This window comes from Coregonus lavaretus (assembly GCF_964263955.1).
Source record: "Coregonus lavaretus genome assembly, chromosome: 5".
Lineage (NCBI taxonomy): Eukaryota > Metazoa > Chordata > Actinopteri > Salmoniformes > Salmonidae > Coregonus > Coregonus lavaretus.
In genome coordinates this window covers 24,989,068-25,008,379 of record NC_139992.1, presented here as the reverse complement: position 1 = coordinate 25,008,379, position 19,312 = coordinate 24,989,068, and the positions used below count along the sequence as shown (strand labels likewise).

The 19,312-nt window shown below is 42.0% G+C and overlaps 1 protein-coding gene across 1 annotated transcript in view; it reads right to left on the bottom strand.

Annotated features, from left to right (window-relative positions):
- anos1 (anosmin 1) overlaps positions 1 to 19,312 on the bottom strand; it is a 63,204-nt gene that overhangs the window by 36,793 nt on the left and 7,099 nt on the right. The window contains exon 2 of the mRNA XM_084160973.1: positions 17,851 to 17,898. Coding sequence (XP_084017099.1) covers positions 17,851 to 17,898 — 48 coding nt within the window. The remainder of the gene's footprint in view (positions 1 to 17,850; positions 17,899 to 19,312) is intronic.

Below are 19,312 nucleotides of genomic sequence, written 5' to 3'. Positions count from 1 at the left end.
GCATGTCTGGTGGGGTAAGTGTGTTTGTCAGAGCTGTGCATAAGTTGACTATGCAAACTATTTGGAATTTTTAACACATTGTTTCTTATAAAAATAAGTGATGCAGTCAGTCTCTCATCAACTCCTAGCCAAGAGAGACTGGCATGCATAGTATGTATATTAGCCCGCTGATTACAATGAAGAGCAAGACATGCCGCTCTGTTCTAGGCCAGCTGCAACTTAACTAGGTCTTTCATAGAAGCACTTGACCACATGTCCGGACAGTAATCAAGATAAGACAAAACTAGAGCCTGCAGAACTTGCGTTATGGAGTGTGGTGTCAATAAATGCTCTTTGTTATGGACAGACCTCTCCCCATTTTTAAAACCCTTGAATCTATATACATTTTGACCATGACAGTTTACAATCTAAGGTAACACCAAGTAATTTAGTCTCCTCAACTTGTTCAACAGACACACCATTCATTACCAGATTCAGCGGAGGTCTAGAGCTTAGGGAATGATTTGTACCAAATACAATACTCTTCGTTTTAGAGATGTTCAGGACCAGTTTATTACTGGCCACAAACTGACTGCAACTCCTTGTTAAGGATTTCGTTGACTTCATTAGCTGTGATTGCTGACGTGTATATGGTTGAATCATCAGCATACATGGACACACAGGCTTTGTGTAATGCCAGTGGCATGTCATTGGTAAAAATATAAAAAAAGTAGAGGGCCTAGAGAACTTCCCTGCAGTACACCACACCCTACATGTTTGACATTAGAGAAGCTTCCATTAAAGAAAACTCTTTGAGTTCTATTAGATAGATAGCTCTGAATCCACGATATGGCAGAAGTTGAAAAGCCATAACACATACGTTTTCTCAACAACAGGTTATGGTCAATAATATAAAAGGCTGCACTGAAATCTAACAGTACAGCTCCCACAATCTTCTTATTATCAAATTCTTTCAACCAATCATCAGTCGTTTGTGTCTGTGCAGTACATGTTGAGTGCCCTTCTCTATAAGCATGCTAAAAGTCAGTTAATTTGTTTACAGAGAAATAGCATTGTATTTGGTCAAACACCAAGAGCTGGCAGCAAGTTGATTGGTCTGCTGTTAGAACCAGTAAAGGCCTTTTTACCACTCTTGGGTAGCGGAATGACTTTGGCTTCCCTCCAGGCTTGAGGACAAACACCTTCCTCTAGACTCAGATTAAAGAGATGACAGATAGGAGTGGCTATAGAGTCAGTTACCATCCTCAGTAGCCTTCCATCTAAGTTGTCAATGCCAGGAGGTTTGTCATTATTGATCGATAACAATAATTTTTCCACCTGTCCCACACTAACTTTGCAAAATTCAAACTTACAATGTTTTTCTTTCATTATTTGTTTTGTATGCATGAATACGATGGCTCACTGTTCGTTGTTTGCATTTCCTGCTTAAGTTTGCCCACTTTGCCAATTAAGTAATCTTTAAAATACTTGGCAACATCAAATGGTTTTGTGATCTGATTCGATGAAAGATGGAATTGAATGTCTTTCTGCCCATAATTTCATTTTAAATATGTCAACGTTTTTTTCCATAATTCTTTATATCATTGATCATGGCTTCATAATACAGTTTCTTCTTCTTTTTGTTAAGTTTAGTCACATAATTTCTCCATTTGCAGTAAGTCAGCCAGCCAGATGTGCAGCCAGACTTATTAGCCACTCCTTTTGCCCCATCTCTTTCAACCATACAGTTTTTAAATTCCTCACCAATCCATGGAGCCATAACAGTTCTAACAGTCAGTTTCTTAACAGGTGCATGTTTATCAATAATTGGAAGCAATTTCATAAATTCATCAAGTGCAGTGTCTGGATGCTCCTTATTAATCACATCAGACCAACAAATATGTTTTACATTATCCACATAAGAGTCACATCAAAAACGTTTGTATGATTTCTTATACACTATTTTAGGTCCAGCTGTTGGAACCTTGGTTCCCCTAGATATAGCCACTATATTGTGATCACTGCATCCAATGGGTACGGTTACAACATAATATTTCTACACGTGGATAACCAATGTGAGAGCTTCCCATCCATCCCCTCAACTGTGAAGTTGACTATAAAGTCACCTAGGCACTATGCATACATAACAGGCCTTCCAATCCATTGTCTAGGTTTTCCTCAATCTATCCCATAAAGTAAAATATGGCTGGGGCCAGTAGAAACTGTCGATCACGGTCCTGAAGTTCAGCGTCAGCTTGGCAAGGCGAGGTGGTGGGGGGGGGGGGGGGGGTATTTACGAGGCATGTCTGGTCCCTGGGAGGGTGCAGAGCTGCAGCAGGAGGGACCAGACTCCTCTGGGAGAGAGTGATAGGAGGGGCTCTGTTGATCACAAGCTGTAAATCTCACCTCCTATCTATTCTGCTGCCCTGGCGCTTTTCACGCACACCACCAGACTCAATTACTCCAGCGGCACTTGCTAGGCGCCCCGCTCATATTTATCGACCCACACAGGAGCTACCACTGGACACCAGGACCTACTCTGGGGTTGTGGTTAAAGTGCTCTCTCTTTTTATCTTGCTCTCTCTCTCTGTATATCTTTCTCCCGCTCGGTCTCTTTCTCTCTCGCTTGCTATGAGCACCATTACTCTTGATGGTTCCCTACATTCCCCCTCATTCATATTCATGGCAGAAGGCCCACTTCAAACTGCATTAGAAAATTCAAAGTCAGCTTGATTTACACTGAACAAAAATATAAACGCAACGTGTAAAATGTTGGTCCCATGTTTCATGAGCTGAAATAAAAAATCCCAGAAGATTTCCATACACACAAAAAGCTTATTTCTCTCAAAGTTTGTGCACAAATTTGTTTACATCCCTGTTAGTGAGCATTTCTCTTTTGCCAAGATAATCCATCCACCATCCACAATACCACAGATGTCTTAAGTTTTGAAGAAGCTTGCAATTGGCATGCTGACTGCAGGAATGTCCACCAGAGCTGTTGCCAGAGAATTGAATGTTCATTTCTCTACTATAAGTTGCCTCCAATATCTTTTTAGACAATTTCGCAGTACATCCAACCGGCCTCACAACCGCAGACCACGTGTAACCTCGCTGGCCCATGACCTCCACATCCGGCTTCTTCACCTGCAGGATCGTCTGAGGGGGGCTGGGGGGAGTGCTGAGGAGTATTTATTTCTGTAATAAAGCCCTTTTGTGGGGAAAGACTCATTCTGCTTGGCTGGGTCTGGCTCCCCAGTGGGTGGGCCTGGCTCCCAAGTGGGTGGGCCTATGCCCTCCCAGGCCCCTCCATGGCTGCACCCCTGCCCAGTCATGTGAAATCCATAGATTAGGGCCTAATTTATTTATTTCAATTGACTGATTTCCTTATATAAACAGAAACTCAGTAAACTCTTTGAAATTTTTGCATGTTACATTTATATTTTTGTTCAGTATACAGTGAGGGAAAAATGTATTTGATCCCCTGCTGATTTTGTACGTTTGCCCACTGACAAAGAAATTATCAGTCTATAATTTTAATGGTAGGTATATTTGAACAGTGAGAGACAGAATAACAACAAAAACATCCAGAAAAATGTATGTCAAAAATGTTATAAATTAATTTACATTTTAATGAGGGAAATATATATTTGACCCCCTCTCAATCAGAAAGATTTCTGGCTCCCAGGTGTCTTTTATACAGGTAACAAGCTGAGATTAGGAGAAAACTCTTAAAGGGAGTGCTCCTAATCTCAGCTTGTTACCTGTATAAAAGACACCTGTCCACAGAAGCAATCAATCAATCAGATTCCAAACTCTCCACCATGGCCAAGACCAAAGAGCTCTCCAAGGATGTCAGGGACAAGATTGTAGACCTACACAAGGCTGGAATGGGCTACAAGACCATCGCCAAGCAGCTTGGTGAGAAGGTGACAACAGTTGGTGCGATTATTCGCAAATGGAAGAAACACAAAATAACTGTCAATCTCCCTCGGCCTGGGGCTCCATGAAAGATCTCACCTCGTGGAGTTGCAATGATCATGAGAATGGTGAGGAATCAGTCCAGAACTACACGGGAGGATCTTGTCAATGATCTCAAGGCAGCTGGGACCATAGTCACCAAGAAAACAATTGGTAACACACTACACCGTGAAGGACTGAAATCCTGCAGCGCCTGCAAGGTCCCCCTGCTCAAGAAAGCACATATACAGGCCTGTCTGAAGTTTGCCAATGAACATCTGAATGATTCAGAGGAGAACTGGGTGAAAGTGTTGTGGTCATATGAGACCAAAATGGAGCTCTTTGGCATCAACTCAACTCGCTGTGTTTGGAGGAGGAGGAATGCTGCCTATGACCCCAAGAACACCATCCCCACCGTCAAACATGGGAGGTGGAAACATTATGCTTTGGGGGTGTTTTTCTGCTAAGGGGACAGGACAACTTCACTGCATCAAAGGGACGATGGACGGGGCCATGTACCGTCAAATCTTGGGTGAGAACCTCCTTCCCTCAGCCAGGGCATTGAAAATGGGTCGTGGATGGGTATTCCAGCATGACAATGACCCAAAACACACGGCCAAGGCAACAAAGGAATGGCTCAAGAAGAAGCACATTAAGGTCCTGGAGTGGCCTAGCCAGTCTCCAGACCTTTATCCCATAGAAAATCTGTGGAGGGAGCTGAAGGTCCGAGTTGCCAAACGTCAGCCTCGAAACCTTAATGACTTGGAGAAGATCTGCAAAGAGGAGTGGGACAAAATCCCTCCTGAGATGTGTGCAAACCTGGTGGCCAACTACAAGAAACGTCTGACCTCTGTGATTGCCAACAAGGGTTTTGCCACCAAGTACTAAGTCATGTTTTGCAGAGGGGTCAAATACTTATTTCCCTCATTAAAATGCAAATTAATTCATAACATTTTTGACATTTTTCTGGATTTTTTTGTTGTCATTCTGTCTCTCACTGTTCAAATAAACCTACCACTAAATTATAGACTGATCATGTCTTTGTCAGTGGGCAAACATACAAAATCAGCAGGGGATCAAATACTTATTTCCCCTCACTGTACATCCAAATCCATATTCAAGTCAAGTGTTTTTATTTGTACCCTGTCCTAGAAAACACTCAGTGAAATCCGTGACATATTTGAAATTAAATAATTAAAGTTGCACATCTGGTGAGGAGTTGCCTGTCAGGTGATGCACACTGGGAGTTTCAAAACAAGCCGAGGTCAACAAATCAGAACAGTTTAAACATATTTCATCAAGTGTTGGGTTGTGATGTGAATAAGTAGAAAATGGTATGTTCTAAAGGCTTTCCAATAGGTCATTGACTGGTCATTAACTTTCATAGGATTGTAAAGATTTGGAGAATAAATCTGGGTGGAGTGATTGTACCATGATCAATAAACGATAAAGTTCAGCGTACCTTGAGTTCAGTAAACCTTCAACGTTGTTCTTTCAGTGGACTGTGAGTAAGATGAGGTGTGGTCGTGCATAAGACTCTCAGGTTGTCTCTCTCTCTGCTCACAGTAAACCAACACAGGTGCTGGTTTAGAAAGGCAGTCGAGGCATGCTGCCACACTAGAGTGTGTGAGTGGATTAGATATTTCAAGGTTTGAGGAGAAGGAGACAGATGAACTGAAGTGCTTTAACTTGAAACATGATTCTACATCCCTCTCCCCAGCACACACACGCACACCTTTCATCACAATTGAAGTCCTGGTTGGACTCAAGACAACTCAAACTTCAAAGGCCATCCCATCGGTTTGTGTTGGTTATGATGTTTACCATGGATTACATGACTCATGTCACCATACGCCCTCTCATAGGTTCACAGCACAGAGTAAGGATAACACAGACATGCCTCTTTCTCAATGTCTGTCATATAACAGACTAGGGGAAGAAAAACCGTCTGGTTTCCATCGCTCTCTTCCTACAGAGATAATCAACTCCTTTCATAAGGCCTTTGATCTTTGGTTTTTATCTCACATTTTTTCCAAAACTCATCTATCAACCACTTTCTATCTGGGGAAATACATTTGAATTCAAATCACTTTTTGACAGCATCCCTTTATATTTAAACAAAACTTTCCAAACATGTTTGCCCATGGAAGAAGTGGTCAGAAAGTGACTTTTTGGATCTGAATGCCAAAACATTCAGGAGATAAAAGTGCTCAAAGTTGACCCATTTTGCATACCCCACCATACCATGAGACATCCATGTCTTCATCACCGGAAAAGATAAACGGTTGAGTTTGATATCATTTAAAAGCTTACAAACAAACAGTGTTGTCAAACTATTTTATTATTTCTTTTTGAAAAAAAGTTGATCTAAAAATGCATCAACTCTGATTGTTTTAATATTCGCATATGGTGTAGCTGGTACACCATTTAAATGTAAATTAAATTGAAATGTAAACTTTAATTACTACGACAAATTTAAACATATATTCCCATTCAAGTAAATATTCTCTGACGGGTGGACTTCCAACCATCTTTGTGGTACCATTTGAAAGTTGACATTTAAATTGTATTCACATTTTAGTACATTTATCAGCCAAAACATGACACCCACCTTGTATTCAAGAGCATGCTGTGTCTCAACCAATAGCGGCACAACACAAAAACCTTAGATGATATAAAATAGGGTGTAAACTACAACATATGTCAATATGAAGAAAAAAATTCTGATTTTACACATTCTTTGATAATTGACATTTAAAAAGGTGAAACAAATCACATCATTTTTATTAAAACAATTTTTCCCCCCAGAAATTATAAAATAGTTTGACAACCCTGTCTGTAAGCTTTTAAATTATATCAATCCCAAACATTGATATTTTCCACTGATGAAGGCATGGCTGTCTAATGGTTAAAAAAAAATTTATGCAATCACTAACTGTAAGTCGCTCTGGATAAGAGCGTCTGCTAAATGACTAAAATGTAAAATGTATGGTGGGGTATGCAAAATGGATCAACTTTGACCACCTTTATCTCTTGAATGTTTTGGCATTCAGGTCCAAAATGTCACTTTCTGAGCATTTCTACAATAAGCAAATATGTATGGAAGGTTTCAGTCAAATCAAAAGGGGTGCTGTCAAAAAGTGATTTAATTCAAATTGATTTACTCATCTAACATTTGCTGTGAGTCATAAGCTGTCAAGGCATAAAGCAATTCAATTTTACCCGGAATACTTTTATAGCTCATGCACCAATCTTAATTAACAGGGTAATAACAATGATGACCTGGAGGAATGCATGCCAAGTAAGTCAACATACATTTCTTAATGTTTTTTGGCACAATTAGCGATTGAATTACGTGTCAACTCTAAACACCATACAGCCTTGAAAGAGAAGTAGTTATAACACGTTGTGAATGTCATTATCCATCCAATGTTTTCAAACCAACAAAAACAACACTGTGCTGCCACTAATCGGCTGAAATCTATATGGTTGAAGACTTGCTATTATGTTCTTCAATAGAGAGCAGGAAACAATGAGCAACCTAGCAGGTGGTATCACAGACATTCTTTGAGTTTCACTTTAATTATTAATTGAAATGCAGTTGAAGGGAACAGACAACAAAGAGCCGTGGAGGAATATCTTGCCAGAAAGGGAGAAGGGGGGAAAAGGGGGAGGGGGAGTTCATGCATTAGAAATGTACCCCACAATCGAAGTTGCCTGCGTTATTTATGAGCTAAAATAAACACCCAGCCCAGCCAAGATCGGAGCTTTGTCTGTCTGCTGTGGAATGCAATAGCAGTTCACACTTAATACTTCACGACTGAAGTTTCACCCATAACAGCCATCCAACCAACCACTGACATCCCACTCACTACTATGTTTCTGAAACATGCATACCAACACAATACTCAAAGCGGCAACAAAGCTGATTTGACTCATTCTGTTCTGGTCCTTTGGTACGGTTGTTACATTATGCCACCAGCCAACCAGCCAGACAAGAGATGGATATTACAGTGGCCAGTAACGTGAGCCTCACTTATCACTTTTCTCAGGGCTCGGTTGACACGTCATGACAAATAGACTCAACAGGATGTCTCAATCAGACGGGGTCAGATGGGTTAAAAACATGTCCAGTTGTCCTTTCACTGTGCTGCGGTGCCTCTGTGACTGTGGGCCCTATGGCTGTCCCCCTCTCTGTCCCACGCCACTCTGCTTAACGTCCCATCTGATTTACTGTACTCTAGTCTCTCCCCCATACCAGTGATGATGGGAACCACCACATCATCCTGCATGATGATGGACAGATGAAAGCGTAGACTGGGAGAACGAGCTAATGCACTTTCCCAGCGTCACTGTGTCATTTGTTTAGGTTTTGTTCGCAATGCAAGATTTCAAGTTGTGATAATCAGATCATATTTTCCGCAGAGTAGAAGAGAGAGAAAATTATATTTCTGTTATGAGCAATGTAGTCAGTGGTGAATTGGGGAGATAGCGGGCGATTAAATGCATTTAGGCTTCGCTAACATGCTCCTGCTGGACCCGTAGATGTTACGCGGTGGAATTGTGTCTGGACGGGGACTCAAGGAATTACAAATGAAATGTGGAGGATTTGGAGTCAGGAGACTTCAGACCACTCTCCCTATCTAGGTCAGAAACATCTGCAACATGACAAGTCTTCAGAGGGAGTGAGACTGACCTGATAACATTCCACTGCCATTTCCTGTTGATTGAGGTTAGAGAAACAAATCCACTATCCCACTCAACCAGCCCCCACTAACATGTCACATATGTCTCCCGAGTGGCGCAGTGGTCTAAGGCGCTGCATCGCAGTGCTAGCTGTGCCAGTAGAGATCCTGGTTCGAATCCAGGCTCTGTCGTAGCCGGCCGCGACCGGGAGACCCATGGGGTGGCGCACAATTGGCCCAGCGTCGTCCAGGGTAGGGGAGGGAATGGCCGGCAGGGATGTAGAGCATGGCGTTTGCAACGCCAGGGTTGTGGGTTTGATTCCCAAGGGGGGCCAGTATGAAAATAAATTAACTGGAAGTCGCTCTGGATAAGAGCGTCTGCTAAATGACTAAAATGTAAATGTAACATACACTTAACGGTAGTGTTCTTCCTCATATGATCTGTATCATCTCTACCAATGAGAATATATTGAGGAACACAAAAGCCAGAATATCAATATTCAGAGCATGGGATGTTTTACCCAGAGGGCCAGGTCAAAGGTCACTGGATTTACACTGCTGCGTGTTTGTAGGGATCAAGCTAGAGCTTAGGACAGAATGGTTGATTTCTCGATTTGGAGCCTTTGGAAATCCTAGCTGTGTAAATGACTCCTCTGCTGACCAGTGACCACACTAACTATCAGAGCATTACTATGGACTTCATCATACCAGGGACGCCCCAATGAATGTCACAGAAGATCTGTGCAGTTTCATTTTATGATTTGGCGATCTCGAACATGACGTGATTGATTCAATTACAAATATCCATTGTAAAAAACACCCTCCTGTTGATGACTTTCTATAACAAACTAACAATCCAACCTTTCCTTCAAATCACATTTTATTTGCCACATGCGCCGAATACATTACAGTGAAATGCTTACTTAAAAGCCCTTAACCAACAATGCAGTTAAGAAAATAAAAAGTGTTAAGTAAAAAATAGATAAGTAAAAAAATAAAATAATAATAATAATAATTAAAGAGCAGCAGTAAAATAAAATAACAGTAGGGAGGCTATATACAGGGGGTACCGGTACAGAGTCAATGTGCGGGGGCACCGGTTAGTCGAGGTGTGCAGGGGCACCGGTTAGTCGAGGTGTGCGGGGGCACCGGTTGTGCGGGGGCACCGTTTAGTCGAGGTGTGCAGGGGCACCGGTTAGTCGAGGTGTGCGGGGGCACCGGTTGTGCGGGGGCACCGGTTAGTCGAGGTGTGCGGGGGCACCGGTTAGTCGAGGTGTGCGGGGGCACCGGTTAGTCGAGGTAATTCAGTGATAATTCTACTCTAAGAGCTCTAAAAGTAGGGATGACAACATCAGGAGAGGAGAGGACTAAGCTATGGGCTGAGCTTGTGGGTGCTGATAAGCCACGCGGTCAATAGAAAACAGCACAGCGCTCCTCGTCCGCAGAATGGGAATAAACAACATGCAGATTGTCCCGGCGTGACAGGTCATTATTGCTTGAAAAGGATTTGACAAGCAGTTGTGATTACAATGATCCTCCTAGAAAAGCAATAAAAAATTAATAAAACGCCTGACATTTGACAAGGAGATGTGTCAAACCATTGTAGCTGTATAAGCTTCTTTCTGATTAACAGTTTATTTGGGGCATTTGAAGATGCTTTCTGCACATTAACCTCAATGACATACCCAAATCTAACTGCCTGTAGCTCAGGACCTGAAGCAAGGATATGCATATTCTTGATACCATTTGAAAGGAAACACTTTGAAGTTTGTGGAAATGTGAAATTAATGTAGGAGAATATAACACATTAGATCTGGTAAAAGATAATACAAACAAAAAAACATGCGTTTTCACTAGATGGCAGCAGTGTGTGTGCAAAGTTTCAGATTGATCCAGTGAAGCATTGCAAATACTGGACTATTTTGTATCAAGTCTGCCCAAATGTGCCGAATTGGTCAATTGATACATTTTCAAGTACATAACTATAGAGAACATACAAAAATGATATGGTAATACAAAATGTAAGTTTACACACTCCCAGGAATGTCATACATGATGGATCATTAGCTGATACACTAACTTTCACACATCTAGATGGCCGGGCGGGGTTGGTGTGGAGCCAGAGACAGCAGGGGTTCAAACTGTAGAACCCAGTTCCCACATTTGAATATAAAAATGGGATTTTATCAAACAAAACTATGCTACATTTTATCTCTGGGACCGTTAGGATGACAAATCAGAGCAAGATTACTGAATGTAAGTACATTATTTACCTTCAGAGGTGAATGTATCAAACCAGTTGCCGTGATAAGTCTGTTGTTGTGACCATGCTTGTCACTTATGAACATTTTTGAACATCTTGGCATGGTTCTGTTATAATCTCCACCCGGCACAGCCAGAAGAGGACTGGCCACCCCTCATAGCCTGGTTCCTCTCTAGGTTTCTTCCTAGGTTTTCGCCTTTCTAGGGAGTTTTTCCTAGCCACCGTGCTTCTACACCTGCATTACTAGCTGTTTGGGGTTTTAGGCTGGGTTTCTGTACAGCACTTCGAGATATTAGCTGATGTAAGAAGGGCTATATAAAATAAAATTGATTGTTGTTGTGCACTCTCCTCAAACAATAGCATGGTATTTTTTCACTGTAATAGCTACTGTAAATTGGACAGTGCAGTTAGATTAACATGAATTTTAGTTTTCTGCCCATATAAGACATGTCTGTATCCTGGAAAGTTTGCTGTTATTTACAACAGTCATGGTAATCACATTAGCACACGTTAGCTCAACCGTCCCATATACGGGACACCGTATATGGGACGGTTGAGCTAACGTGAGGTTAAAAACATCAGTTGATGCATGGTTGAACAGTAAGCACTCCAAATAGCTTCTTGAAATGACAAACAAATATCTGTTTATATTAGTGACTCACATTTCCAAGAGATGCCTTAGAGGAGACACCCATGGTAATGCAACTTTTTCCTTCAGCTATTCACTATTGAGTCCTCACCTCCTCAGAAGCACAGGAATGTTCCGAAGGGAACTATCACCACCAGAGAAAGTCTAGGGGCTGTAACCTCAGTGAGGAGAGAATGCTCGTCTCCAGCGTTGATGGTCTGGTGCTGCTGTGGGGGTTCTCTCCCTACCACCCACATTGTGAATAATGAGCTCCACAGATAGCAGGCAATGGAGCAACCCCCCTCAGTCAATGAAACTTAACAGCCATGTCCAGATCCTTCCTGCTAGGACTGACCAGCCTTGCTTCACACTCCTCCTCCTCCGCCACACACACAAACAGGCCTCAGACTCAAACACCATTCAAATATAAAAGTACAGGGCGGAGAGTGGAAGGAATAAACAGTAAGAGATGTGCACACTGTTCTCAAAAACGACCACCACTGTCCAATGAGAAAAATAAGCGGTGTGAAGGAATACCAGTGATAATAATTGTATGTACAGTGCATTACTTTTTCCACTTTTGGTTTTATTAATTTATTGCCCGCCTGTGTAACTACTAAACTGCGTGCTGACTGTACACTGTACTGCATGATTGTAGCGGGTTTACTAACGCGTTAGTTCTAGTAGCTATGTTAACTATGACGTTAGCTAATATGGTGACAACGATGTAGGCTGTGTGTAACGGTTAGCGGTTATGATATGAAGGTTTGGCTTGGAAAGGTTTTTTGGCCTGGTCACAGACAGCTGATGTGTTGTGCACTGAAGTCAACAGGTGAAGGGAAAAGGTGAGAGGAGGAGAGCGTGTAGATATGAGAAGGAATTATACAAATGAGCAGATCATGCTGTTTGTATGTGGCTGCTATGAATGTGAACTGTTTGCGTGTGACCGGGGTGTATTCATTCCACCAATTCTATTGAAATATATTTCTTAAACAGAAGCAAACAGAATGAAACGGGGATAAACATACCTGAATTTGTCCAATAGAAACTCTCGTTTTCAACTGTTGGACTAATGATTACACCCTAGATCAGCTAGATGCAGGCAAGAGTGTGCAAGGCTGTATAGAATGTGTCACTGTCTGGAATGACAGTCATCCAACATGCTTTAATAGAAATATGGCAATGCTCATTAAAAAAATAATCTTAAAAACGGCACCGACCGCCACCGCAGCACACACTTGACAGTAATTTCCCCAAAAGGTGCTTTGAAGTGCGTCCAAGCAGACAAAGTCCCAGCCATGCCACGACCATAAACCATCCACACAGCACCTACTTTAGATCTTTTCACTGCGCCTCCAAAATATATAGTGCCTGTCGCCAAATTACCTTAGTAAATTGCCATGACACACTTTTCAAGTTCGTAGCCAATGAGGAATGCTATATTTTCCCAGAGCACATGCCATTATTTTGTTTTTTTAATGACAATTAATGCAGATTGAGGACCGAGCCAACGCTACCAATTCAATTTCATTAGACTGATTGACCTAGAAAAACACTACTGTTGGGGAAGCCGGATTTTTAAAAATTGCCGTGAGAAAACTAGTGGGTAAGAAAGGGGGGTGATGGCTTGCTTTGAAAGGCACTTTTGAATGAGAGACATACATAGCTCTCTAGTTCTTGCTATTCAAGCAAACTGCACTCAGGCATTCTTCCCAAAATGTAAATGTTCGGTTGAGACACGTGTTGTCCAATAGAATAAACAGTTGTTTGTTCTTAATGCAGGGATATCTAGCTCTATGGGTATGATGGGTAAGCAGAGTCAAAAGAGACACCTGGAGCATTTCAGTTCCATGAAGGACATGCACGACTCATTGACATTAAAAAGCTGTCCTTCAGACAATGTTGCTTTACAAAGCTTCTCTCTTGGCAAGCTCTGAAAACCTTGGTGGGTTGGTGATGTGGCTAGGCCGGGAAAACAGAGAGTGGAGAAGTCGTCAGTTCACTGCTGAGGGATGTTAGACTAAAGATTAATGGATTACATTTGTTCATCTTAGTGATGGGCTGAGCGTTCTAGTTCACTGAGAAATCCACCTCCCCGGTCAACAAGTGTGCATGACATTACATCTTCATTTCTAAGCATGATTTTCTTCTTAATCAAAAATATACTTTGGTCATACACCAAATAGAAAAACTGGATATTGGAGAAATTGGTTGAAAACTGGATATATTCCAACATCTCTCCAGACAAGTGTAACCGAGCGTGGCACACGTTTGGTTAATGAAGTGCATTGATTATTTGCAAACTGGCGTTTAGCTGTCTCAAGTCAATCCTAGCATTTGATTTGGAGTCTGGATCACACCCTTCGGGAAATCAGCCCCGTTAATGTCAGCCATACTCTGCATGTGGAAAGCTTTTTGGCTCACACACACACACACACACACACACACACACAAGGAGCAGGAAAAGAGAGAACACCCTGTTGTTTGGAAACTTTCGATGAGTACCTTATTCAAATCTCTCAAGTGGGACGCTATCAAAGCAGAGTAGACCAAATGACAATAGCTCATACAAATGCTGCCTGCACTCCAAATCGGTCCTCCTGGCGTCCCTTAGCTGAATAGGGGCTGGCCTGGTGTTATGGCATGCTAATGACTCCCCACCACCGCCACCTCTCCCGGCGAGCGGGCAGGGGGGTTAATCACCATGACAATGGGGGCTGCTGGGAGATGGGAGGCAATGGGAGCTGAATACGAGAAGGACGGGAGGACTTTCCCCCGTCTCAGATGAAAACTGGGAGGCTTTGATTTCCTAAACCGCTGACAGATGGAGAGTCACAGCATCTTTGTCTAAATAATTAACCAGTCTTTACCACACATTGTCCCCACTATGGACTTGGATGGATGGATAGAACGCAGGTCCAGGGAGGGGGAGGATGACTTTTTAGCCACAGCTTTTGTCCGTCTGTTTGACTGTGAGCTGTTCATGAAGTGAGGAGAAGCTAATCAGAGTCTGTAGAGCCATCCAGACAGAGGCACTGTACGACATGGGCCCATTTGGAGTGATTGTTTGAGCTGACACAATGGCCCCTGTGCTTTGAGAGGCTCAGAGAGAGAGACTCTGTAATCACTCCACTCAATTATGTCGATGTGAAGTGTGTGTGCATGTATGCTCCTCTAACAAGACCAAACTTTAGGGTTCTAGTCCTGGTTTGAATATCTGAACTCTTATTTGCTCAGTTCTAAAATAAACCAGAGGGATACATGTCTCTCATCAACAGATTGGAGTTCCGTATTATGATGGTGAACTTTGAATATTACTTTGTAAGTTGCTACATCATGTTCACACTCCAATAAATCATGTCTGAAAGTACAGGCTAAACAAGTGCAAACTGCTAACTGATATGTAACATGCACGCACGTGTGCACGCACGCACGCACGCACACTCACACACACACACACACACACACAGAGGGTAAATGAGTGCAAAGTCACATGCTTGTCAAGAGAACAAGATGTCCATGAAAGAATCTCTGGCATTTTCAGAGTTTCAGCCATGTAGTCGGTTGATTATGAAAACAGTATGCTGTGCTTGGACTTGCAGCCAGCAAAAGCCTTTTCAAACATAAAACTCATGATGAATGACAAGGGAATGGTTTGTGCCAAGAACCGATGTTGGCCATCACCATGGAAAGGAGAGAAACAAGTTTAGCTGCATTATAGTGAAAACAATGAAGGCTCTCCTTTAAAAGAAAAAATATCTCTCCTTTAAAACACACAGACAAGCTCATTAGGAATCACCTCAAAAGATAATCTTCTGGAGCCCAGAAATATTAACTTTGCATTTACATTTTAGTCATTTAGCAGATCCTACTTATAAGTACGTATAAATGTCGTACTGTACAGTATAATGTACTGATACTATGCATATGATCACACACACACACAAATAAATACAGTGCCTCTTCAGACCCCATTACATTTCCACCTTGGTACGTTACAGCCTTATTCTAAAATGGATAAAATATTTATTTTTTCCCCTCAATCTACACACAATAACCCATAATAACAAAGCAAAAACAGGTTTAGACATTTTTGCTAAGTTATAAAAAACAAATGTTCGATCGGGTTCAAGTCCGGGCTCTGGTTGGGCCACTCAAGGACATTCAGTGACTTGTCCCAAGGCTGTGTGCTTAGGGTCGTTGTCCTGTTGGAAGGTGAACCTTCTCCCCAGTCTGAGGTCCTGAGTGCTCTGGAGCAGGTTTTCGTAAAAGATCTCTCTGTACTTTGCTCCGTTCATCTTTCCCCTCGATCCTGACTAGTCTTCCAGTCTCTGCCGCTGAAAAACATCCCCACAACATGATGCTGCCACCACCACCATGCTTCACTGTAGGATGGTGCCAGGTTTCCTCCAGACGTGACGCTTAGCATTTAGGCCAAAGACTTCAATCTTGGTTTCATCAGACCAGAGAATCTTGTTTCTCATGGTCTGAGAGTCTTTAGGTGCCTTTTGGCAAACTCGCTGTCATGTGCCTTTTACTGAGGAGTGGCTTCCGTCTGGCCACTCTACCATAAAGGCCTGATTGGTGGAGTGCTGCAGAGATGGTTGTCTTTCTGGATGGTTCTCCCATCTCCACAGAGGAACTCTAGAGCTCTGTCAGAGTGACCATCAGATTCTTGATCACCTCCCTGACCAAGGCCCTTCTCTCCCAATTGGTCAGTTTGGCCGGGCGGCCAGCTGTAGGAAGAGTCTTGGTTGTTCCAAACTTCTTCCATTTAAGAATGATGGAGGCCACTGTGTTCTTGCGGACCCTCAATGCTTCAGAAATGTTTTGGTACCCTTCCTCAGATCTGTGCCTCGACACAATCCTGTCTCGGAGCTCTACGGACAATTCCTTTGACCTCATGGATTGGTTTTTGCTCTGACATGCACTGTCAACTGTGGGACCTTATATAGACAGGTGTGTGCATTTCCAAATAATGTCCAATCAATTGAATGTACCACAGGTGGACTCCAATCAAGTTGTAGAAACATTTCAAGGATGATCAATGGAAACAGGATGCACCTGAGCTCAATTTAGAGTCTCATAGTAAAGGGTCTGAATACTTATGTAAATAAGGTATTTCTGTTTTTAAGTTTTTAATACATTTGCAAAAAATTCTAAAAACCTGTTTTTGCTTTGTCTTTATGGGGTATTGTGTGAAGATTGCTGAAGATTTGTATATTTGTAATATATTTTAGATTAAGGCTGTAACGTAACAAAATGTGGAAAAAGTCAAGGGGTCTGAATACTTTCCGAAGGCACTGTATGATTTATAATAAAAACTCAATATAACAGTGTAAGAAACACAAACATTGACTCAGGAGAGTAATTGTTTTCTCTACCTGTGCTGCATGCTAAATGAACAAGAAATACAGGTTAGTACAGACAAGGATGAGATCCAATTTGTCATCGCCTCCCGTAAGCTATTCAGACAAAGTTTTTATAATGCAAAGGAAAACATGGGAGAGATGAAAAACAAACAGAGACACGCTTTCGTGAAAGAGAAAACTGTAAGCATCTGTAGAAGTGTGAATGACAACACTCGGCTTGACTATTTACTTCCTGGATGGAATTCAGCCCTCGGACTATGACATCATCAGGACAACGCGTAGGCTGGTTGCTGCTGTCCTGGTTTATGTGAACAGAAGGGTCTTTGACAGAGAGAAAGTATCAGTTGCTGTCCCAAATGGCACCCTATTTGCAGTAAAGTACCCTAATCTTGGCCAAGGTCACATAGGAACAAGCCAAAAGGTGGTCCACTATATAGTGAATAGGGTTCATCGTTGCCCCTTGTCTTTGATCCCCACTGTCATGTCATCATCATCATCCTACCTCCTGGTTGTCCTCCCAGAATGCCCTGGGCTGAGTCTATCAGTCTACTGTCTGCTCAGTGGGCTCAGCACCACAGTGAGGGGCTTGTCAACAGCTCCCAGAGAAGCTGAGAGGACGTGTCAGCACCATCCTTTCAGAGGACCTATCAACACCATCTTTGTATCAACTGTCTTCGGGACAGGGCACGAAAACCAAACAACACCTTCAGGAAACGCTGGATAAAATGGCCTACTGTAATTCTAATGAACAACAGGGGTTTAGTGGTGTCAAAGAAGGGTGGTGGAATCTCAATAACCCTAGAACAACTTGACTGATGAAAAGGTGAACAGCGTTCATGTAACTGCTATCATAGTTTCAAATTGTTCACCTAAAACTTCTATAAAGTTAGTCAGGTATCTCAAACTTGTTTTGTAAGTTTCTTGTTATTTCATTTAAAGCACATGCTGTCAATACTTGTTACATACCTTTGAGCACTGTTTGTGATTCTGACACCAAACCAAGGATCCATTATTCTGTAATGAAAATAGAGAGCAGATTATGAGTTACAATTTTCAATTCAATCATGATCAATGAAATGCTAAACACAAAGGAATTCAGTCCAGTACAGTAGCTATTCATACGATAATTCATAAGAACATCTGAAAAACAGAACAAAATGCTCAGAATCAGTTTCACCACAAAGCAAAAAAACTTTCCCATTTCTTTATTAGAAGGCAATTACCATTGGAAACGTATTTTTTTTAAACTAATTTGAGAGTCTTTGAATTTAGTAATACACTCCTACGTGTAACCTAAGGAAGCAAGGTCGGTGCGGGGCGGGGGCAGATCTCTGGTCAGTTTCAGTGTCATTCAGCAGAGCACTGTGACCTCAACTCTTATCAGCCTGTGTTTGATCTCACAACAGACATCCCAGAGGTCACTCACACAGGAACTGATGTCAGCACCCTAGTGTAGACTGCAGACACCTCCAATACCCCCTAATTGCTGTGGAAGTGCCACCTTCTGGATTCCATGAAGCCAAACATTTGGTCCTAATTATGCCGGCTAAAAACAGAGTGTCTCCCTGTCATCTTGAGAAGTTCCAATGGGATAAATTCCTGGCTCAAGTGGCCATTTCCTGAGCTCTAAAGAACCACAAGGCTATTCTCTCCAATTATGGTTTCACTTGGACATTAAATGTAAGATAAATGATCGCCCAGACAAATTGACCATTTGATTAACGTGCTAGTGGGGGGCAATTCCACAATAACAGAATGATGCTGAGACTCCAAAAACCAATGATTTTTGTTTGACATACATTTTAAAGTGAAAAATCTGAGAGTCTCAGCATCATTCTGTTACCATGGAATTGCCCTGAGCTAAAATGGTGCTATGGTTCTAGGTATGAAGGCTTGGGTGCATGTGTTTTGTGTTTCATTGATTCACTCAAATCCCCATTGAAGTTTGTCTGCCATTATGAATAGTTGGGAAATTCCAAATGTAGAGAAAGGAAACCTTCTCAATAAAGGCAATGAGTCTGAATTTCCATTCGCTGACGTATGTTACAAATGAAAGGTCACCGTTAGACATGAATCAGTGCTTTATTCCTTACAATAAGACACCGCACCAGGAATGACTGACTAGCCAAACTTTAAGGGTCTGTGAACCAGAAAGTCTGCATAAGTTCAATGTCAAGTTCAAAGTCTTCTCAAACAATGTAATCCAGTGGAAATTCCCAGTGAGACCTCGGGAAAGAACTTCTCATTAAAGGCTTTAATTTGCCATCCAGTACCAGTGAGTGTTGTGTGTTCGGTGTCAAGGATAATGGTCAGACAGTTTCAAAGACATTCATGGTGCATCGGGAAGTCTAGAGCAGAGACTTAAGGGCAATTCCATGGTAACAGAGTGACAGTGAGATGCTGATTTTTCACTTTAAAATGTATGTCA